The sequence below is a fragment of the Gambusia affinis genome, linkage group LG04 (genome assembly GCF_019740435.1).
Source record: "Gambusia affinis linkage group LG04, SWU_Gaff_1.0, whole genome shotgun sequence".
Lineage (NCBI taxonomy): Eukaryota > Metazoa > Chordata > Actinopteri > Cyprinodontiformes > Poeciliidae > Gambusia > Gambusia affinis.
The window spans coordinates 10177968-10202300 of NC_057871.1; the positions used below are offsets into that span (position 1 = coordinate 10177968).

Consider the following 24333-nt stretch of genomic DNA (forward strand, 5'->3'; position numbering starts at 1 on the left):
ACATTGACACATTTTTATAATGTTTCATTCTTAATCCCTGTTTTCTTTTCCCTCCCATCAGGATCAGTACCAGTTCTGCTACCGGGCCAGTCTCGAGTACCTGGGAAGCTTCGATCACTATGCAACATAAACCCAGTTGCAGCCTAGTCTCGCCCCATTCAGCCGACTGCTCCCTTTTTGTAGTGTCACACACAACCTGAATACATGCACTTGGCTGGAATGTGTGCGTGAAGAATTCGCCACCACCTACAGAGTTTAAATGGGGGCGGCGGACTATCGGCTTATCCCCGTACCCAGAAACAGCACTTCTAACTGAGCCATAGCGATCCTGCTCGACCCCTGGGGGGCGAGGGTGGGAGACTCTTTTCACCCTCTCCCGATCCCTCCACCCTGTCCAAACACAAACACTCCTGTGGGTCAGTCTGAAGAAGCAGCTTCAACCACTGTTCCAAAACAAAATACTTTATCAAATATAGATTTTTTTTATTATTATTATTATAATGATGATGAATACGTGTTGGTTCCAGTGCTTCTGTGAGCACCCAGATTGCTTTGTGTTGTTTTCGGTGTGGAACTCTCACCTCGTCCACCACCAGTGTAGCATCAGTAGACTGAACAAAACAGGACCAAGCGGTGGGAAAAAGTAGGATTTTTTTCTACCACGAGGAACGCCAAGTGGAAGTCTGCGTATCCATCCAGTGGAATCCACCTGGGTTTTTACGCACCGGAGAATTGCCAACAGAAAGAACTGAGAAAACAAAGCACACGGTACTAAAAAGACAAATACACGTACTTTAAAAAGGAGCACCAAGGAGTATTTTTCTTTCTTTCTTTTTTTCTTTTTTTTGGTTCTGGATAATGTTGGAAACAGACTTTTGTTTCCTGTGAATGAAAATAGGACATTTCTACAGTAATAAGCACCACCAGTTCAACCTTATTACGCTTCACCATTTCAAATAAGGGAAGGTTTAAACTGCAAAGCAAAACATTAATTTAGTTTTTTAGAAAGATATATGACTATTTAGTTTTTTTTTTAAAAACAAAATGGCACATTCTGTTATCTATTTTTTTTTTTTTTTTACATTTTTGTCCCCACTGACTACAAAAAGCAAGGTTTGTAAGCTGTTGCCATGTTTTTTTAAAGCGTACAATCAAATCTTGTGTGGAGGATGTTCACCGTTTGACGACAAACTCCACCTTCGAGTGTCACTGTCACTTACTCTCCACCTCCTATCTTTGTGAAAACACTGATGCACAGTGGCTAATATCTCAGCACATGGCTGTCTTGCCTAGCAGAGCAAGGAGACATGAGGACATGGAAAGTCCCACCAAGTTGTGCGTTTTAGCTCATTTGAAGCCACCTAAATCACAAAAAGTGCAGAAGGTATGTACAGAAGGCAAGATATGATGGGGAGGGGAGAAATCAACTATTTATGTGTCCAAATAAGCTTTCACAGAGATTTCTTTACCAGAGAGCGAGAAAAGGATGCAGGGGTTCTGGGTTTTGGGGGAAGGGGACAAATTTCTCACTGGAATGCTCACCTTAGACTTTTCTCTCTGTCTGATTCAGTGTGCAATAAGTAGATGTATTATATATTTTTGTGTCGAGTCACTTAACTGCAGTCATACGCCATGATGAGGATGATGTTGATAAAGGTGTGTCGTTTACTCCAGATATAAGATGTTTTACACTTGATTTGGTTCAGTGTGTCCAGACAGAGCGTCACAACTCCGGAGGTCATGTCGAAGCAAACGAAATGATCAAAATCACATTTCAAACAGCATCTATTTAGTATTTTTGATTTTAGATTTATAGTGCCTTATATTACACGCCTATTTTGATAAAGTTACTTTAAATGATTTTTTTTTTGTGTGTGTATATTTTATGTACGTATGCTTGTGCGTATGTGATCTGGGTGTTTGTGTTCATGACTTTTGTTCCGGTATGTGAAAGTATTTTGTTTTTGTATGTTCAGTTTTTCTGGTCGTGAAAATGTCAAACTGAAGGTTCCATGTGGGTTGGATGGTCATTGCTTCGAACCCAGCAGCTGCTTCAGCATTGCTCTTTTATTCAATGAGTTATTTTTACGACTCAGTTACAGAAGTTTTATCTGGATGAACTGATCATTTAGGCAAAATAAAGTCTAAGTTGTTGCTTGCAAGAGTTTTCTGTACGTCTCTTTGCAAAAGTATTCCCTCCATTAAAGTTTTTAAATTGTCACATTGTAATCTGCAAATCTCAGTGTATGTTCTTAGGGTTTTAATGTTTAAGTTGTGCATATTTGTGAAGTGGAAAGAAAATCACACAGTTTACTTTTTTTTTTTTTTTTGCAAATAAAAATCTAAAAAGTTTGTATTGTATTTGTTTTCAGCTTCTGTAAATCAACTATTTCTGTGGTTACGACTTTGAGCTTTTGGTCGCTAGCAGCTTGATACGTCAAAGGACTAAAGTATTTTCCCATTCTTGTTTGCAAAAATAGCTCGAGCTCTGTGAGACTGAATGAAGAGGAATTGTAAACTTCTATTTCAAGTATGATAGAGATTCTCATTTAGATTTATTCCCTCAGCATGACCCTACCACCGCCTCGGTTCACAGTTGGGATAGAGCATTCAAAACGATGTACAGTGTTAGCACTACATGACAGAATACTTTCAAAATCTGACATTAATCTCATCTTTTTTTGCATTTTTACTCATTTCCAAAGATGAAACAAGCTTTTTCTCAACTGTACTCCTCTTCTCACCACATTTCTATAAAAGTCAGACTTGTGGACAGCTAATAATTGTTCCATCAAGAAATTCTCCCACCGTGTCTGTTTAGTACTCTCCTTGCTCAGCCTGTCAGTTTGGGAAGACAGCCATCACTTTAGGTTTCAGTCATAGATTGGAGATGTCCTACGCTTGGGACATAATTGTATAACCTGTCTCTTTTTTTAAACGTCTCCTCAACGTTCTAGCTGACCTGTCTGCTACGTTTCTTGGTCTTCTTGATGTTTGTTCTCTGATGTTATCTGATGAATTGTTTGCCTTCACAGAACAGCTGTAGTCATTCTGAGATTAAATTACATACATATGGACTTTATGTAATAACTAGGTTACTTTGGATGGCAGTGAGTAGCAGTAGATTTAAGTACCAGTGTTATGGGGGCTGAATATGCATATGCATGAACTTTTTAGATCTCTGTTAAAAATGAAAGTCATGTATCAGTTTTCTTCCACTTCACAATTATGTATTGTTGGTCTACAGCATAAAATACATCAAGGTTTGTGGTGGTACTGCGACAAAATGTGAGCATCTGTAAGGAGTATGAATACTTCTGCAAGGCAGCGTACACAGCTCTTCACAGGGAGAGTTCAGTTTGCCTGATGGAACGGTTTGGCCGCACAACGGCTCCGACAAGTCAAAATTGCTCAGCTATGCAGTAATCTACAACAAGATGAACAACAGAGGAGCTCTCTGTCAGTAAGAACAAAATCAACACCATCGTAGCACACCTATGTAACCCACCTGAAACCATCCACCTGAAGTCAGTCAGTCTCCTCATCTGTGTCCCTCAATCCACACTTCTGTCCCCATTTCTGTGTTTTTATCCAATGATGACAAAGGCAAAGAGAAGTTCAGGTGCTACCAACAGATGTAGTCACATTTTTTTTATATCTCCATCAACGCTTGACCACACAAGAGACGGTCAAAAGTTTTCCACCATCTAGCAGTGACCCGGTTGTCTTTTTTTGTTTTTTTTTTTATTTCATATGCATGGTACCATTTCTGAGATGCCCCCTATTGGTCACGCCGCTTAAGGGAAGACTTGCACTTTCTCTCTTTGTACTATGCACTACTAAGATCTCTAACGGCCCCTCCCGCTATCCCGTTGCCCCAAAAGGAGACTTACTTGAACTCTTTGAAGTAGATTGTGTAATGCTCACGCGGTTGTGTATATGTAAATAACACAAAACACAGAGAGTAATTGAGATGCATAGCTAAACAGAGAAATAAATTAAAGTTAAAGAGAGACATTTATGAGATATAAAGAGTGATATCAAAGTTGCACCTGAAATCACGGTTTTACGGCACAGCTGTGTTGTGCAATACGCCACTTTGTGGATTTGTTATCCCACAAACAAGAAGTTTCACTAAAAGCTTGTTCTAAATACCCTTTCCTCCCCCATTCCTTCAAATGTGTCATGTAGATGGATAAAACTGAAGTTTATAAATTGTATAAAATGGACGTACGATGTGTTGCTTGGGTCAGTTAGCACCAATTGGTCTGTACATGTAAGACATTTTTTTTCATTTTGTTACGGGCTCTGAGTCAACAAGTGCTTTTTTTATTTTCCTATGTTGGTTCTCAGAGCGTGTGAAAAACACAAAAACCCAGTCTGTATGGATTTCTGTTCAATATTGACACAGGTTTCATTTGTTACAAATAAACTCAAGTGAAATGATTGGTGTTGGTGTAATTTTTTTGTTTTAGCAGCAACATGACAATTTTAAAAAGTAATTTTTGGGGAAATGCGAATTACGGAAAAAAAGGTCAGCTTGACAGCTGCAGAGCTTGCTATAGGGTCAAGATATGTTCCAGAAAAATTTGAAAATTTGTAGGTGAAAATTGATCCTTCAGAACAGATCTTCTTCATATTCTTCTTAATACAAGTGGAATGTCATAAAATATTATTACAATTGGAACATTTCCTAACATTTTGACTTTTGAAGCATTTTAGATATTGGTCCAGTGAAAAATTTACATATGATAAGTGGCAGGAATGTCATGTTTTTTTTTTAGACTGATTTAAGTGAATGGGTTTTTTCTGTGTTAAAAAAAGCAGGAAAATTGTGCTCAAGTTTGCTGTTTTTTATTCTGACCATAAAATATGTCTCCAGCAGGTATTTGGCTTGTCGGTGATGAGAGCTGCAAATTTAATTTAAATTTAAGTCTCGATTCCATGCTACCACATTTTTCTTGGTCAACAACAAAAAAAGATTAGAGAGACGTGACACAGACGTTTTTATTTCCCTCCAGTTTGTGAGAACTTAGAGTCACTTATTATAGGACTTAAAAATCAAATGTTTGCAAAGTAAAGACATCATCATCTTTTTTTAATCACCTATTTTTAATCTGAGTATGGAGAAGTGTTTTCCCACTCATTATTCTTATATTTACCAAACACATAATTTAGTTACTGGTAAGTCAAGACAGTGAGGAAAAAACAGTTGCACACAGTGTATAAAAATATTTAGCTTCACTTGTGCATTTGACCCTATATGTGCATATAACCTCGACACTTTGTGGATGAAAAAAAAAAAAAGAGTATAGCCTAATCTGTGAGCTCAATTGTTGTATGTTGGATTTTCAGTGTGCTGCGAAAAGAGTTCAAATTTATCACAAAAACACCCCAAAACAGTGGAAATGTCCCTGCCAGTAACAAGTTTGTTTAAGCTTTATTTTTATTGAATTGTATGACATTATGATTAAGGCCTGTTAGCAAAATGCTGAAAGTGCAAACACAGGAGAGTTAGTGATCAGAACCCTCAGAACATGGTCAGAGAATAGGTTTTATGCCTGTAATAGCAACCTCTTATTTGAGCTCCTGATTATTTTCACTCCAGCAGCAAGTTTCCAGGCATATTTGCAGCTCATTTCACTTTACAACGCACCAAGCGAAAACAGAGTCATAAAAAATTCACAGTGGAGTCTCAGATGTCAGTGTTCGTGATATGCTGACGAGAAGAATTTCTGATCTCTTTCTTTAAACAACAACCTTGTGAGTTGTTCATACTGTGACACAAAATAAGTCTTTGGAAATGTGGGGGAAAGTCTGAAAACCAAAGTTGTCTTTGTTACATGAAGGATAGATCCTATCATAATTGGTAGTAAGTTAAAAATAATAATATTGCGTCCAAAAAAATAGCTTTCCCAATTTATTTGATTATACAGGGCAACATATTCAATTAACATTATCACTATTATTTAATTTTTCATTTTATTTGTTAAAATCTTTTTTTATTTTTTATTAATTAGTTACTTTTTAATTTCTTTTCTTGTTTTACACTTTAATTTTTTCTTGTGTTCAGTTTCCATAAAGAGAAACTGGTGAGAAATAGACATCTTAAATAGAAAACTACTGTTTTAAAAATGGGGTCAAAATACAAAAATAGTATTTTCTTTTGCTGCTTATTTTGGCATTCAAATACAAAGTTCTGGTGTTGTGGTCAAGGTAATAAAATCAGCCATGTGCTGAGATATTAAGGTGACCGGTAGAATCTGTCAAGATGCTTAGTTGTTTTTTAACAAATTAAAAAAGAAAAGGACATTCACTTTATGTTTTGGTAGTGTAAATACAACCCTGTCTCTCAAACGAGACAGGGTTGTCACAAACGATGTCCCCAAGTTTAATGACAATCCATCTCCAGACTACAGAGAGCGCCTTCCTACAGAAAAGACTAAAGGCTAAAATTAACTATTTATTTATTTTGTTTCTCACTTGATATCTTTTTTCCAAAACTGAAATTCGCAACATGCAAAGGTATACATCTCAAAGCTCAAATTTACAAAGGAATTAAAATACATCTAGGACAACCAAAACTTTACAAAAAGGTTGCCAGATATATTTTAAGTCTATTTATTGAGTAACGCGAACCTTGTTAAAATGTATTTTCTTATGCTGAAACTGTAAATATTGGATGAATTAAGGCAAAGTTTTGAATGGCAGACTTTCTTTTAAAGGTATCATGCAGGATGCCACTCAGTTTATGTCCTTGAACAAACCTGTTATCACCAACCAGAAAACAATAAAACGAAACTCTACAACAGCAACTCAGCGTAAAGGTGATGATGAGAGAGCTTGATCCAAACACTGCACAGCTTCATGCTTTACTCTCTTCATTATTTTGAATTTTTCCCCATTGCTAATCCTAAAATGCCTTCAAAAAGCTAATTATATCCCCTCATTTTCACTCTCTTTCTTGTTATTTCAGTTTACTATCCAGCGTTTGACTTGATGTTGGGAAGTTTAATGAGCATTCTTGCCTCACAGGGCCTCAAGTCCTGCAGTTTTTTCAGTCTCGTTAAATCCACATTAGGAAACAGATTCGGGCTGTGGTGGAGAGCTGAAACTAATGCTCACTTATGTTTGACTTTTTATTGTTAAATTACAACAAAATGGCTTCCAGTGACTCCACAGAGCTGCCGAGAGAGTCTTTATTCCAACTTCAAAGACAACATCTAGCTAAACTAAGTTTCTCTGATTTTACTTTTTATAGCTAAATGTTTGCGTAAAATGAACATTGTTCTTTTAGTCTATGAACTACTGACATCACTTAATTTTTTCCAGCGCTCTCTCTTTCTCTATATATATATATACATAGATATATATATAATTAGATAAGAATTTATTTTATCTAACTAGATAGCTAGATAATTGTTATTGAATTCTGTCTATAAGAATTTTATTGAAAAGTTAATTTATCTAAATTTTTCTTGAGGTCTTGAGGAAAATCCAGATACTTACTGGCAAATAAGAGATGGCCTCTTTGAGTTCTTTTTGCTCAGCAGACATTTATACCTCTGAACTCGCCAGTTTTGTCCAGTTTCTGTCTTGAGTCGTGAAGGCTAACATCTTTGTAAGTAAGGGAGGCCTGCAGAGCTCTAGATGTTGTTCTGGGTTCTCCCCTTAGATGAGTTATGATGCATACATAATTTTGGTCATTTTATATGCAATAAAACCAAAAACATCATTGAGCCAGTAAGGCAGTAACCCATAACTTATTTCCTCATTGGTAAAATGTTATTGCTGCAAATTTTTATGACATCATTGGCAATTAACTACATTATGCTTGAGCGTTAAAAGTCCTTTGAAAATCCCATAAATGCAGAAGGCAATATAATAAAACATAAACAGGACTGCACTTCTTGGGATTTTTTTTCCTGTAGTTTACTCATAGAAACACATGATGACTTAGTTTGAATCTTCAATCATTCAAGAATATTTACTCTGCGTGTAGTAAATATTGGCTCGGTTCGAACATTGTTCGTTAGCTGTTTTTTCTGTATTTCCTGCTTTGATAAATATTTGAATTATTACTGCAAAGTACATTTGGTAGTTAGATTGCTTAGTGGAATGACCAACAATTCAGGAAGAGAACAGTGGTCATGTGACGTACAGGTTTAATTTAAATTGGACAAGATCATTATTATTGGTCTGCATTAATTGTCCTCTTGATAAAATGGTAACTTAGTTAAATGTAGTGATACAATCTGCCTTTTTTTTCTGAAAACTAATGCAAAAAAAAATCCAATCCTGCAGATCAGTTATGACATATGCATAAAAAAGAAAATTCACTTTACTTCTCCTCTGTAGGGGAAGATTTGTAAATAACGGTGTATAAATAATGCTTTCAGGAAATACTTTAATAATCATTTCAATGTGATGTTCAGCATCCGATTCACTGTTTGTATTCAGCCTCAGAAACAGTTTTTCCCAAACACACGTCAAAGAATCAACCTGCTGATTCCTAAAATTACTCATTTATTTTAATCTGATGAAGTCTGTCGTAATCGACATCTCATTTGAAGAAGAAAAATAAACTTGCAACTATCCGTTTTTTTGTTTTTGTTTTTTTGTTTTTTACAGCAGTTGGCATTACTTTACCAATATTAAGCCAAAAAAATAATAAATACAAATTTTAAATAATTTCAACACTGGATTTGATTTAACAGAGCAGTAGTAGCATTTCACATCAATGGGAGGCCAAGTCCAACACAGAGCTACAGCGTCCTGACTTAATATTTCCCAGAGGAAGTGATTAACATGCTGTCACTTGCCAAATGGTAATAATTGACATATTCTAATCATTAAAAGGTAGAAAAACCACGCAGAGAGGAGGCCGCAGAGGTGCGCTTGGACTTGGCCAGGCAGAAGCAGTTAGACAGTGTTGAACATGCAGTAGAAATGTAATGGGTGAAAATATTGCAAGCAGGGTACATAAACATCTAAATCAAAGCTGGAAACTCAACAAGTAAGTTAACCCAATCCAACCCCCCAAAAAAACGTTCATAAATGGGCTGTTTAAAAAAAATACTTCTGAATTTTTAATGTACAAAGACGTGATTAGTGATTCCAAAAAAGGGTTCTGTGTGTTTTCCCTGATGGAAGCAGCAAAGCCCCCTCTGTTCGCCTCCTCGAAGAGAGTCCGACCAGACTTCCTCTCCAACCTGCAGTCACACCGCCCACTCACTCATCACGGGAATCAAACGTACAGCCGCTCACACAACAGCGTCCACCAAACCGAGATTCCGTTTCATCACTTCCTGTGATCTTTGCACAAGGAATCTGTGTGGGCCGCATGGATGGAAGCAGGTCCTGAAGACTCGCGCACAAGCACACACTCACAAAGAGGGAAATAAATAAAAAATAATAAAAAAACAGAAACAGCTCTCATCCACTGTGAACTCAGTGCATTCGTTCGCCATTGATCTCTCTCCATGACTTCATTTCCCTTTGTGGCTGCGGTGCTCCCATGTGCTTTTGGCAGTCGTACGGAGGCCTGGCAGGGCCACATAGTCATTCTGGAAGCGTGAGTTCGGTGTCCTCTGTCTTTTCCGCTCCCCCTGCGTGGTGAAGAAGGCATCCTGAAAGCGCATACTTGAGGCTGTCGACTAGAAATCAAGACATGACAGAAAACAAGTGAGTAAAAGGTTCCACTTGGCTTTTTCACCTTTTAACAGGTCCAACCTATGGTGTGACTTCCTAATACTTACAAGTCTACGCTTCACCTTTTTAGGAAGATCTTCATTTAAAGTGTAGATATCTTCTCTTTTGGCCAGCACCTGAGATCCATCTTCAAATTCCACCTGAGTAAAAAAAATAAAAAGTAGCAGTTAGGTAAAGGGTTTGAAATATTTTTTGTGTTTTTGAAAGATTTAAGGTTTCACTGTGCAAATCTGTAGGGTGTAAGTGCAAACAGATCACTTGCCATTTATACATAATTTATACCGAATCACCAGATCCTGTCACTTCAAGCAAGAAAGAAAGAAGAAAACAGAAAACAAACAAGAAAGAACGCAATTAAGAGAGAGCAAAAAAGAAAGGGAGAAAGAAAGCAAGAAAGAGCAAGAAACCAGGAAAGAAAGAGCAGCAAAGGCGGCCAGGAAGAAAGAAAGAGAAAAAGAAAAGCTCTTTACAATTTAGATTCCAAGAACATTTCCCATATAAACATAAAAAATACTGAAAACAGTATAATAATTCAAAGAAAATTGCACTGCAGATTGTTGCAAATTAGGAATATCTGTGTAAACAAATGGGTTTAGTTTTCTCTTAAAAAGGTCAAAAGTGGGTGAAGCTCTCACAAACACATTTCACCATCTCTGTCCCAAAGACTCAGAGCCTCTGCCCCCTTCAGGTACCTACTGTAGGAACATGTTGGTGATGTAAACCTGATGGATATAAAAGTGTCTGACCATGTAGGGATCCATATGTATTACTGGCTACATTATACTGGGATTCAAACCAACCCGTTTCAACTTCATTGCAACCCAAAGCAGAAGAGCAACAGAGTGGTGTAACCTTACCTGCACCTTACTTAACTCTTTCTAGAGACTCTGCTGTTCACTTCTAAACATAAAGTGCCCTGTTCAGGAAATGTAACTTTTGGAAGTGAGGCCAAGGCTAAAGCTGTGCCAAATTTAAACCCACCTTGACAATGGAATATTCTTGTTCAAGCTTTGGGGAAAAAAAATTCTGACCCATGTCCAGCACAGAAAGTGCGTCATAGAAGCATTTGTGCATAACTAATGCTTGACGCCCGGCTCACTAAATAAAGCTCTAAGTGGAAGCCCTGAGACCCTGGGCAAGGTGAATAATTCAGTGAGTTTGAATAATGCAGATTGGCACCTCCTTTTCATCATCCTCTGCTTCTCACCTTCTTCTCTTTTCTTGACCTATTTTCCACCACTGTTTCTCTGATTTCCTTTTGCTTTCTATTTCTTTTTCCCTCTTACCCTTCATCTCTAACAGTCACAAGTTCTCCTTCCCAAGTGATCTCCTTCCATTTTTTGCTCTGCCTCTCAGTTCAGATACCGAGGGGACCCTGACAACGTCAGAGGCATCACGATGACACGGATGTCAAGGGACTTCAAGAAGTCCAGCTCTTCGCTTTGACCTACAACTTTTGCTGTTGTCAACTATCTTTGGCAGATTAAGAGTTTTCTGGAGCAGGTTGTGTGTACCTGGTACATGTAGGAAACGTTGGATCCCAGGTATTTAGCGCCATAGAAAAGCCCATCAGGCCACTTCACTTGAACAGTTTCCCCGACTTCAGGAGAACCAAAGTTCACACAGTCTCTACTCTGAAAGCATAAGATGAAATCATCAGATATGTACGTGGCAATCTCAAGGTCTTTTAATTTTAGAGGTGAGATGTGAACGACCAATTATCTTCATTTTTCAGTTTAAATCTGCATAATCAAGACATTTCGGCTGGAAACATGTCTCAACTTGTTTAAAGCTACTTCTAAACAAATTGAGAAAATCTCAGGAATAACTCAGTAAAGAAATTCTATCTGTTTTTTAAGGAGGCAGATAATCACAAGTTCTACTGGGTATTACATACATCTGGAGATGTAAATCAACATCCAGTTTGTGTTAGCCAATACCTTTAATAAATATAAGACAGACCTTTTTTAAATTATAGAGCAACCTTTTCAAAGGAAAGTTGTACGGTACGAGGTTGTTGCTGTGATGCTAATTTCCACCTGCAGTCCCTGCACAAGTTCATGCTAATAAAGCATATAAATAACATTTGAGCAATCATGAGAGTAAGTCTGAGTATGAACATTCACTTGTTATGTATAAAAGCAAAATCAGCAGGAGAGGTTTTTTTTTCAAAACAAGCTACTTCATTTGAAAGAGCTGGTTGCCAGAAACAGTCTGGTAAACTCTTTAGATTTAGAATTAATTTCTCGCCCCCTTTTGCTTAAACAAATTCTCACATTCTGTCATTTTGGTAAGAGAAATAATCTGTGTAAACCTAACCAACCTAAAATGGAAAAAATTTAGTCTCATTTCATGTCAGACAGTGACGGGGCTTTGTGTCTTTTTATAAAGTCTATATATTTGGTTTTAATTACATATAAAAACCAGAATGTACAAGTTCTTGAAAAAAAACTAATCTTATGTTATAGGAGCTCATAAAAATGGAAAAAAAAAGATTTTATAGAAATATGGACAGCCTTTACTGGAAAAGTAGTAAAATATAAAAGGGGAAGGAGTTGAACCTTTTTCAGCACACCAATATTGTTTTCATGCTTCATTTTTCAGAGTATTGTGTTTACGTTTATGAAATCTGCATGGGAAACCTTGGAAAGTTTAGAATATGCTCAGTATGTTTAGTTTTCTCTTGGTGAACTTATAAAAAGGTTCAGTGCCAAACAGTCTTCATGCCTTTGGGCTTTCTGACAAGCTTTAAAAGAAGTGAGCCTTTTTTTCTCCTGAACCACACACAAAACACTTTTAAAGCCATACGCAAAATACTAGGTTTAATGCAAAATTGCTACTTCAAGTGTACAGATATAAAAGAAAACCAAAAATATGAAGATACATGCAAAATATTTTGGTGATTCTAATTCAATAAAAATTACGGTAGTTGGATGTAATACACATCCTGATCCAGACAGTTGTGATTGCGGGTCACAGTCAGCAGGTCTCTCTCTGTAATGTTTTTTTTTTTTTTGCTTTTCTTTTAGCTTTTTTTAGAGCAACAACTGCTTAATAAACAATCCACAAAAAGGTTTCTAATAAAAGAACACCTTTCAACTGGATATTTTTGGTGTAAAGACTAAAAGGACATATCAGATTTCAGGTCTTAATGTGTCTGATATGACATCTCACAAATGAGAGGATCAAATTAAAGAAAACCTCACCACAATGTCCTCTGGGTAGGTGTCATTAGAGAAAGAGCCGTCGTCAAACATGACCTCATAGAAGGTCTGCGATGTGATCTCGGTCACTTTGGAGCTGTAGTAACGCAGGTTTTTGTGTTTGGAGATCACCGTCTGGCCCAGTGAGATGGGAGGTTGATACAATCGCTGGTTCTGTTAGAAACAGGAAGAGAACAGGGTGTGCCGTTAAAACTCATATCATATATATCAATGATATTTTTATCTATTCAATGGCACTGTGTTGATTTAAGCTGCTGGTGACCCACATAAAAATAAGTAATTGATGTTTTCTTAAAAGATGAAGATGTTTTTAAATCTATTCATAAACAGTATAATTTGTGGTTAAATGTTCTGCCCAATCTGGGATTTCAAGTCATGAAGAAAGTTCAAGTTTTTCCAGTTTAAGGATTTACTCATCGGGACAATCTTACAGACCGACACTGTAGCTCGGTCTGTAAGATTAAAGTCGTCTTATCAGAAGATGAAGTCTTTTGCAGCCTTAGAAAGGCTTTCCTCCATCAAATGTTTTTCACTCATCTTCCAGGATCAGATCAACTTTCTCATATTAATGAAAAACCTCTCAACAGCATGAGACTGCCGCCACCATATTTCAGCCTGTATCTCTGAGGCTCCTCTGGAGTTAACAATGGCCTCTTGGCTGCTTCTCTGATTTATCTTCTTTAGAGCAGAATCGTAAAATCCAATGTTAATTATTTAGAGCGGTAGAACCGTCATGTTTGTCTACGATTAGGCGCACCGGACCATTTTCCAAGACAATTTCATTGCCTTTCCTAAAAAGTAGCATCTGACTGTTATTCAGTATTACAATTAAAAGGATTCTTTCTACCCGTCAAGTTAGTTTCAGTGGACAGCTATGTTTAGGTAGAGCTACTCTTTGTTTGTTTCAAGGGATGGATTGAACAGTAAGTAACAGTGAGATGAACAAATCCTGGGGTATTGTTTCAATTTGTTTCATTCTCCAAGCACAGCTGGATTTATTCTGAAAGCTGTTCATTGCACTGAAATTTATTAAAGGGTATGAAAGTAAATGAGACCACATAGAAATGCATGTAACAGATTTTTATTTCTAATGAATGTATCTGTATAATAAAATTAAGAAAAGGCACCATCAACCAATCCATGCAATTCCATTTTGACTTAAAAATAAATACACAAAATGTGTTAATATTCATCTCACAGGCTGTACTAAACTCATTCTGACCTGATAACAACCGAAAATTGATGCATAATATTTTTACCATTACAGTCACATCAACCCTAACATTAAAACCCAGCAATTAAGGCCGACTTGCACCTGAACTTCTTGAGAGTTTAATTCAGCAAAGCGGCCAACATTTTTGTAAAACTAGACATCCTAGGAATTGTTCAATTGTCCTGTTTCTTATTGAACACAGCGTGGATCTCATCCGCTGCAGTGAACTGCTATCCTACAACTTACAGCAGACGAACTCCGTGACTGGTGTCTGTGGCAGGTGACTGATACCACATACGGCCAATCGTCTGGCTCCATGGTGACACCAGCAGCATGGGCACAGGTCACATGGAAGGAGGTGGGACAGCGGCCACATGAGCACTGGATACAGGCGCCCGCCTGACGCTTCCCTGCACAGCGGCTGCGACAATAGATGCATTTCTGTAAACACACACAGACGATACCAAGCCGTCAGTCGCACAACCTGAACCTTTCTGCTCTGGGTTCACAGCAAACAAAATATCCAAATAAAGAGTTGTTTATCAAGCTGTTGGGAAAAAAAAATATTTCCATCTCAACTTTTTCTGACAGAGATGCTTCCGTCTCCTAAAATATATATATATATAAACTACATCTTCCCAATGGTCAGTTGTTAAATATGGGCAAAATTTACATGATGAAATAAAATGCAGTGCCTATAAAAAGTATTTATCCCATCGAATGTGTTACCTTTTTTTTTTGTTTTTGCTGTACAGCTATTTGTAAATAGAAGACAATATCATTCAATGGACTCAAATTACTGCTTTATTTTAATAAAAAGACGCACCAAAATAAATGAATCAGGTTAAAGGGGAGTCTAAAGGTTTCCAGAACAGACAGACACACATACAGGCATATTCAATACACCAGCTTTGCCCAGTTTTTATACAACACTGTTGAGATTTATCCTGCAGCGTTTTGTACTAAGTGGCCCATCAAGTTAAATTTCTCACCACTGTGGCAGTGGCCACTGTCTCTCCCACAGAGCCACACCTCCTTCTGTTCTTGGGGGAAAAACAGAAGACATCCTCCCATTATAACCCTACATGTTTGCTGCTCCTCCTTCACCCCTTTCACACAGACCTCCCATCTCACTCCATTTCTTTAAAACGCTCATCTGCGCTCTACTTTTCACTTTACTTACCTGCTTCTGCCTTTGCTCTTGCGGTGTGCTAAAGTAATTTATGCATTAACCAAATCCCTGGAAAGTCATTTTGAGCCATCTGTAAATGCTGTTTTGATATTTTTGGGGGAGGGGGGAGGGGATAGCTAGGAAAAGAATGAGTTATGCCTGCAAGTGAAGTGAAATAGAAATTAGCTGAGGTGTAAGTTATTTTTCAGAAGGTAAAAATAAAAGGAAAAACTGTCCTATATTGCAAGGAAACATGTACCATGGTGTGGAAGAAAAACTGCCCACTGACCAACTTCTGTTTTTGCTTTTCTGTTACTCTTAAATGTTTCAGCTCAAGACAATATCAGCAACACAGCAGTCACAAGTTTGAGTCCAGACTTGATGACCTTTACACATCAGGTGTAAAGGTCATCTCTCTCATTACCCACTGACTGTGCTTAAATAAAGGCCACTAGATCCCATCAAATCTTTAAAAAAATGTTTCAGCTCATTAAGTCACTCTTAATATCTGACAAAGATAATCTGAGTAAAATTCACCTTAAACCTTAAACATCTTTCATACAAAAAACAAGGGGCTTGTGGTACCTGGTGCGGTTGTCCTGGGTTCAATTCCTGCTCTATTTGCTCTTATATTAAGACAACTTTAGCCTAGAAAAGTGTTAATAATAAAGAGTGTTGCTGAAGAAATGTAAAAGACTCACTGCCAGTAAATTCTTTTTCACATAGGGCCATGTTGGTTTGGGCAGCTTCTGTCATTCAAAAACTAAAAATATAATTTGAAAACTGCATTTTGTATCAGCAAGGTTGAAGTACTTTTCCAGAGTGCTTTAAAAGAGAATATGCTGAATCTAAATACCATATAAGGGACTCCAGAAATTGAATTTAAAGAAATTATGATGATTCAGGAAGGGAAAAAATAACTTTTCTCCCAACTCTGCTATCTGTTACGCCTCTGAAATCAATCCCCTCCGTTAATGCCATTGAAAAAAAAATCAATAACTGATCTAATTAGTGCATCAAGACAGAATTAATAAAATTTGTATGCCCTCTGCAGCAGCAGTGACTTCATCTTCCCAATTACCAGCTAATCAGTTTATTTAACTATCAGTTAAGTATCAGGAGATACTGTGAAGACAGACTTTCTTCTTTTTCTCTAGTGAGATGAAGTAAAAGGAAACATAAAAGCCTGATATAAGCTGGATGATGAAAATCCTAATAATGTTCTTTTTCTTTTTTCAAATAATGAGGACTCTCATTTCCTAGCTGCTCATTCTCTCAGATGAAGGATGTAGGATGAAGGACAGCTATTCTTAATGACTAACTTGACCTACATTTTAATTAAGTCTTTTCCCATACCTGCTCTGTTATGAACAGCAAAGTCAAGGCAAAGTGGCCTCTGTGTCAACATCCATCCACTGAATACTGTTTGATAAGATTCTTACTGACATCTAGAATAATCCTCATTATGCGCAAATTCTGGGATAAATTGGTACAATAGTTAAAAACCATCTCAGATGTGAAGATAAAGGGCAGTAAACATAACAGCATTTTAAGGATATTTTCCCAGTGCTTGTTCCTTCTGCTAAGTTTATCTGGTGCCTGTGTTGAGCCATGCGTTAAGAACCTTCCCACGGTAAATTATGAATGTCTAAGTTTGAGTGTGTTGTGGTGAATTATGAATGCATTGGGCTGCTGGGTCGACAACGGGTCCAATGCGAACTTCCAAACACGTGGCAAGTGGGAGGAACATTCAAATGTAGAAAGTGGACAACATGTAAAGGTAAAATATTCAATTAAATCTAAAAAGAAAAGACAAAATCTGTATTATTTGTTCATTTTTCATCAAATTATTTAGAAGAAAAGTGTTCAAAAGGTGAAGAATTGTCAGCTTAGTCATATTTTATCACATACTGCCTTGGATTTCATGCAATATTTTTTTGATCAGTAACAGCTGATCTTCCACTATTTAGAAATTCTTAATGTTATCTTTTTTAAATATAAGTGAAGTGTTCAGAAAAGAACTCAAGAAAAGATGAAAAGTATTCAAAATTAAACTGAACAGACAACATATGTCTAATATAGAAAATACGGACAATAGGAAGGCTCAAATTGACTGTTTTGTTTTGTGAGCCTTTAGCCTCCATCAGCCATGGAGTACACTAAATGTTAAAATGTTAGCATGATATTTGAACTCTTAGAGTTAAGGTTACCTATATTGGAAATGCATCTGGAAAAGCAATATTTACAGAACTATTGCTTACCTGCCCATAGATCTTGCTAAAAATAAGATCTATGGGCAGCCGACTCTGTCAACTCATTTAAATGTTTTAGCCAACCCCGCTTTCTTTTCTTAAACGGCAATTTCTCTAAAATAAATAATTATTGAAAATAGATTTTAAATACATTTAAAATATTTTTTAAAATATAGCCTCACAGGTTCTCACAGGACAGCCTATGTAACAGTCCTGTGACTCAATTAACTTCGATAAAATTGAGACACTGATCAGTTTTGTTTCAATTTGACTGGATTTCTGTGACAGTCTTTTTAACAAAACAATGATTTGTGCATTTCTAGTTATGCTCACAAAATAAATTTTCTCCAGGAACATAAAAGCTCTAAGACCAAAAGTTACTTTGCAGTTTGAAAAGACATTCATTTTCAACCAGTGTCATTGAAATGAAATGCATAGCAAATTAAAATCCCATTATAAAATAAAAGCGTTTTGAAATGATCATGGCGGTGGTGTCCAGAGTTAGTCCTCAAGGGTCAGCGTCCTGTTGTTTTTTATATTTCCGTGGTTCAACAGTTACGAATTAAATGAACGAGTCATTACCAGACCCTCTGCACAGATTGATGACCTGCTGAGGAGGCAATTCACATATGTGAAACAGCTGTGTTCATCCAGCTGTTTGACCTGTGTTCATACTGTGAGGAATTTGACTGAATCACATTAAAGCTGGTACCCAAAACTCCTTTTAAATCTCTTTTTTAACAGTTTCGTCTCATGGCAACAATTTCACAATTATTGTCTGTTGGACAACACAGATTTGATTAAAAATGACAACTATTACTAATGTGCATACCAAAACTATCTGGCAAAAGTATTGCTCATGTCTTTTTAATCTAGTTTTCCATAGTTGGATTGGACTGGATTGAGAGATGCGAGTAATAATAAGTAAGTAAAAAACAAACTCACACTATTGTAGAAAATTCAAAAAATGAAGCTGAGGGAAAAATATTTATCCTTTTGTAAAAAAAAAAAAAAAGAAGAAGTCTTATTTAATGCTCTGCAGCTCTCTCTGTGTAACCACGTTGTTTTACCCATTTTTTGCTGAAGGAGATCTGATAATGCTCCTGCTAATGTTAGACAATTTGTTTATTTATTTACTTGTCAATAATTTTAGCTTTTGTCAACATGTTTTACTTGGTAACAAATGTGATGTATCTGTATGTAACTGAATCTGATGCACACAAGTACACTCCACTAAGAGTCAGTACAAATAGTGTAATCTGGCTGCTAAACCCAAGAAGGTCCCTACTGTGCGGTCGCCAAATTGTTGTGTCAAAAGCGTTTATGAGCTTCATGGCCGCCTGGTCTGGACTTTAATGCTCATTTTGTAAGTGGGGAAAAAAAATCACTTTATGGACGGCATTCTCTAAGCTAATGAGCCTTAATTTCAGTGCGGCGTGAGAACATTCTGAGTAATGTCGCTCGGATCCGTCTGTATCCCTGCAGTAATAAAATCTATGAAATCATGAATAAACCTTTATGTAGGAGCTCATATCGTTTGCCTGGCAAAAAATTGTTTTTTCAAGTGAGACTTCTATAAATCTGACATAATACGATACTTCAAAGAGCAAGTAATGCGCTGCCTTTGAATCCATTTTACTGTTTGAAATTCACTTTATTGTTCAGAAATAGTGGCTGTAATTTAACTAGCTTTATCACATTTCTGTTATTCATTCTATATTGGGAAGCACTTCCCAAACCGCTTGCATTCTGCTGAGCCATCATGGTTCCTGCAGAACAGAGCTAACTTGCGTCAACATGTCAGCTCTGCTGAGACACACTCCGATATCTCATTAAGCAAACACACACAAATCCTAGAAACGATACACCACATAGAAAGCTCTCCCCACATCACCCTGCTTTGCCATTCCCATCAACTAGTAGTTAATTATCTAGCTTTGATTGCAGGCTTGTTCATTTCACATTGTTAATTAGGATTGTGAATACTTCTTTAATTAGACCAGACCAGTCCTCAAGGACACTCGGCGTGTTTCTATCTCTCTCTCTCTGCGCGTGTGTACGTGTGTGTGTGTGTGTGTCCTCTCACCAGTTTAAAACGCTGCATGGGGATCCTACTGGTGTCAATGGGACTCCTCTTGGCTTCATCACCAAATCTCGCCTCTGGAAGTGCGACGGCGCACATCACGTGGGCCCATCTGCAGCCATGTCCACGTGGAAAACAAACCACAACAGCACACACTGATCATTAGAACACACATTTGGTGGATCTCTTGAGATTAGGGATGAAAATGCAGAGATGATCCAAGTGAACAAAAAGCATTGCTCACTTGTTGTTTTGGGTTTTCTTCAGTGCTCCACCTCTGAGGTTACAGAGACAGCACTCCTGAGAAAACCAATAAAGAGAGGTGAATTACCAAAATGTTCTCATGTGCTTGGATACACTTGAGGTTTGTCTAGCAAAAAATCCAAATAAAAACCTATGGAAATATGATTCTATATCAACCAGTTAATAGGCACCCTTGGCAAGGATGTCTAAAACCCTTGAAATAAAATAAAAAATTTTGAAAAAAATCTATATTTAACCTAACTGATTAAATGGGGAGAAAACAATGTTATGAAATGTGTTTAATCAAAACAATGTAGCTGAACTCTTTAAAAAAAACTTTTGAGGCATATCAGCATTTCTACAAACTTCTAATAATTGATCTAGTACTTTCCTTTTCCACCAAGAACAAATATGACGAAAAAGAAGCCCATTTCTTTTAGCCACTGGCCACAATGCTGGACAGAGATTCACATTTATCACACACACTGAGCAGGATGGTAAGGAAGGTAAATAAATCTGAGAGAGTGACATTTTGGGGTTTACCAAGTCTGTGTAACGACCGTTAGACTGTATCTACATGCAAACTGATTGTTAGGGAGGAATGCCTGGAAAAAGACGTTAAGTCCTGCCATCAGAAACCTTGTATAACTTTAATTGGAAATAATATCCTTTGGTCAAGTAAGATTAGGGTTTTTAGAAAGAAAAAGAAATATTCCAGGTGCCTTCTACATAAAAGAAAAGGTTAATATGAGAAAAATCATTTGAGGCATGTTATTAAAAGGACAGAATTATATATTTTCCAGGAACATAGTGCCCTTTTATAGCACAATCAAGTGACCATGTTATCTTCAGTTTTTATAAAGTCTGGCATGTCAAACATACCAACATATTTCATATGTATGAATAAGGGCTTTTCTTTTGTTAAAAATCAATTCCTTAAAACAAAGGTTAGGTTTCTATAAAATTGTCAGAATAAGAGTATGCTTTTGCAATTAAAAAATAATTCAATTTAGGGTTACTTCTACATTTTACCACTTTGATACAAGACAGGACAGCTTTGCTAAAATCTGGACATAAACTGTCTTACAGCTGCAAAGCCTCCTTCCAAACAGCGATCACACAACCATTGTTCGCTGATGTCTTCTGCAGCTACACCGTAGCAGCCTACAGGAAGGAGAGAAGGGGAAAATCAGGTGAAAAAAAATGTCCCAGTAGAGTGAGATAAAACAACACAGTGGACAGGAACAGCGAGGTCTATTGTTACAAAGCTGTGGACAAAATGCCATAGCCACATTGTTTCCAGAGGTTCTTGATGGCATTGAAGTGGTGGGTTTCTGTGTAGACAAGCCCAGTATTGCAGACGAAGTGGAAATTGAGATCTTAGTGGTCTGTGTGACTGTGTGTGAGGGATTATCTGGGTGGCCAGGATAAAAGAAAGCAAAAAATAAAAAACAATACAAGTTTTTTAAACAGTGGTTTCTGTGTTTATTTTATGCTAAATGATACTTTCATGTGAAGTACTTTAAGTGATGATTTGTGATTAGTTTAGAAGCAGAATGTGCATTTTGCAAGAAAAAACATTTCAAATTATTTTCCACAAATAGACATTTTTTCCAGATTTTGCTGAAGTAAAACTCCTTTGATTCGTTTAAACCTGGCAGATGGTTACAATAAAAGTACCAAAGCCTTCAGACATGTAAGGAAGAGGGACATTTTAAAGTCTCTGATCTTTTTCTTGACTATCCATCACATAACCAAAAATAAAATCCAAGCCCACCTCTGTTTCCTTTCCTGAGTTCAGATTACTGTTCAGGGGGGAAAAGCTACATTAACGGGTATTCATTCTTGTGTCTCAAAATCAAGCTTGTGGCTTTTTCCCCTCAGTGTCAGATGACATAAGCTTCATCTCTTTCTCCCACACGCTAGCACAAACCAAGTAATTACAAATGCAGTACAGCTGCTATGCAGTCACCGCACAGTGCACAACATGTCTGGATCACAGAGGATATGTGGCAGGATCAACTCTAGTATCAAAGATTGATTCTGACTTAGAGAGAAAGAAAGTGACTGTGAGACACTTCCAGATGTACAGAACAGCCAGGCTCAGAAGTATTCATACTGTTATAGGTTTCTTCATTGGACCAAGTAGTTTGGTTCTGAAGGGAAATGATGGTAATGTTTAATAGGACATTACTGTAGACATTACGTTTTGACAAAACAACAGCATAACAACTACAAGCCTCCTCAGTAATAAAGCGAGAAGCCTATTGTGGCATTACAGTAACCAAACCTTTTTTCTAAATGCTCAGCAGTCTTTTGCATGTTTCCACTATTACACTTCAAAAGCATAAAATCTCACTAAGTATTTTCTGTCTAGTTTCAATGCAAATATCTTAGTATCCTGGAAATAAGAAGAAACTAACTTACAAGTAACTTTTTAACAAGACATAGGAGCATACAAGGAGTCAGCAATTCATTAATATTAATAAAAAGCTACAAATGAATTCCTCTGGCAGATTTTGAAAAAATCAACATTGAGAAATTATCGACTTAAAACAAGCTCCAATATCTTGCTGAAAAGCTACTTGTAAGTTAGTCTAATTGTGTTTCAAGTTTACCAAGGCATAAAAATACTTGGTAACACTTGGTTCTTTTTGCTAGTTGTTTGCTGTTTGCCATTTAGTACTTTGGTAGTAAAGTAAAATAGGTTTGCCAGAGGATGTCAGTTTGAACCCACTGACACTAAGAGGCTTGATGGTGTTTCACTCTGTTTTGCTGTTTTTAGTTTTCAGTCTCCATCTGTCATGCTAGATTTAGAAATGCTGGCAACCTTCTGGGAATGACAACATTATGGCAAATATCTACATTACTTAAGTAGTACTGATGTCTACAGTTACTCAATACAAGATGCAGAGGGCCTGTTTCTCTCCTTCTCTGTCTTTCTTTTTGAACCATAAGGACTTGCAACTAGAAGGCAAATTAAATAAAAATCTGGATTACTCATTTAATGCACTGGAAGTGTGTCGTATTTGCGTTTTTTTAAAGAATAATGGGATCACATGACCATTTCAGTCCCCAGACATAACCTTCAGAAAGAAAATTGTGATGTTGCCTCTGCTCCTAATGTAAATATATATTTTTAAGCTACTTTGAATGCTGTTAATTGCAGGTCTAACAGAGAAATCTAATTGGGTAAAATGGTCAGCAGCATGACAACGCAACGAGTGAAAATCTCTTGGTGCGTCTCGAGAAAAGCTAAAGCTGAATGTAAAATGCATAGGCTCTGTATGCATCAAATGAAAAGATATACATATTTAAACGCTTGTTTCTGGTTTGGGGCTTTAGAACACGTCCTATGTGTGGTGAAGGGAGAAGATTTGATTGGCTGATGAGGGAAGCAGAATACCTCTGAGAGAGAGAGAGAGAAAGCGAGGGACAGAGAGAGTGGACTGAAAAGAAAACAGACTGAAGAAACTCAGGGCATATAAACCCAGCGACCTCCTACCAAATACATAAAACATACTCGATCTACACTTTCTGCTAGTTGGTAAGTCCCTTGAAGTTTGACCACAGTAAACAGTGGCATGTACCACAGAAAGCACTCTCGCTCACTGTCCTTCCCACTCTAATCATTCCTTGTGCCGACTTACTTGCGTGAACTTGCAGACAACAGCTCTGGCAGTACAGGAGAGGGGAAGTGCCATCTTCTTGCAGCAGAGGGTTCGTAGGAGTTGGGGGGCAGTTCTGTTCTCGGAAAGAAAAGCAGATCTCAGGGACCAGGGGCTTGGACCTCCTCAACCCGCCGCAGCCAGGCGTGGGGGGTGTCTCCATTGGAGACGAAGCTTTGGAGGGGTCCTTTGCTGTGACAGATTTGCTGTCCTCAGTTTTGTCGTCAGCCTGCAGGGGAAAGAGGCAGCATAATTTTTAAAACCTAGACAGGCTGGAACATTGACAGGGTATGTGGGTGATGAAACATATGCCTCCCTGCGTTGTAAAGAGAGCTGTCACTCTATGTGACATTTCAGCCAGCAAGAAATTACAAGGGCTGACTGTAATAAACAGCAACATCCCTGTGGAAAAACTATGTGATTATTGTGACCTGTGGGTTTAGTGTTAGTTCTATTATTCATGTAATTGACCAGTAATCATTCAGCAGTAACTTCTGTGCAAAGGCAAAAAGTGAGTTTGAAGAAACTACCTTAGGATGACAGCATAATATATTCTGCTTCAGTAGGAAATCTAACATTTCTCTTTACTGTTTGTTTTCTCTTTTCCCACCAACGTTCCGTGTTGAAATAAGCAAACATACTTCAAGTTATTTGAACTCTGTAACTTCAGAACATCAAACAACAGAATCTTGTTAGATTACATGTCGGTTTTAAATTTAAATAAAATGCAGACAAGGTAATATAGACTAACAAGAATGGGAATCACCA

General features: G+C 37.3%; 2 protein-coding genes across 24 annotated transcripts in view; one reads left to right on the forward strand and one right to left on the reverse strand.

Annotated features, from left to right (window-relative positions):
- Positions 1-4447, forward strand: part of ptprdb (protein tyrosine phosphatase receptor type Db) — a 196753-nt gene extending 192306 nt beyond the window's left edge. For all 20 annotated transcript variants that reach the window (XM_044115204.1, XM_044115203.1, XM_044115209.1 and 17 more), the window contains one exon: positions 62-4447. In XM_044115204.1, coding sequence (XP_043971139.1) covers positions 62-130 — 69 coding nt within the window. In that variant the 3' untranslated portion in view covers positions 131-4447. The remainder of the gene's footprint in view (positions 1-61) is intronic.
- Positions 4448-8597: 4150 nt separating this feature from the next.
- Positions 8598-24333, reverse strand: part of kdm4c (lysine (K)-specific demethylase 4C) — a 31919-nt gene continuing 16183 nt past the window's right edge. For 2 of the 4 annotated variants that reach the window (XM_044114068.1, XM_044114069.1), the window contains exons 14-22: positions 23548-23794; positions 20985-21061; positions 19899-19954; positions 19658-19766; positions 14395-14589; positions 12918-13088; positions 11226-11345; positions 9759-9851; positions 8598-9656 (exon numbers count right to left, since the gene is read on the reverse strand). In XM_044114068.1, the coding sequence (XP_043970003.1) occupies positions 9489-9656; positions 9759-9851; positions 11226-11345; positions 12918-13088; positions 14395-14589; positions 19658-19766; positions 19899-19954; positions 20985-21061; positions 23548-23794 (1236 nt within the window). In that variant the 3' untranslated portion in view covers positions 8598-9488. The remainder of the gene's footprint in view (positions 9657-9758; positions 9852-11225; positions 11346-12917; positions 13089-14394; positions 14590-19657; positions 19767-19898; positions 19955-20984; positions 21062-23547; positions 23795-24333) is intronic. The other 2 variants (XM_044114070.1, XM_044114071.1) reach the window with 2 other exon arrangements.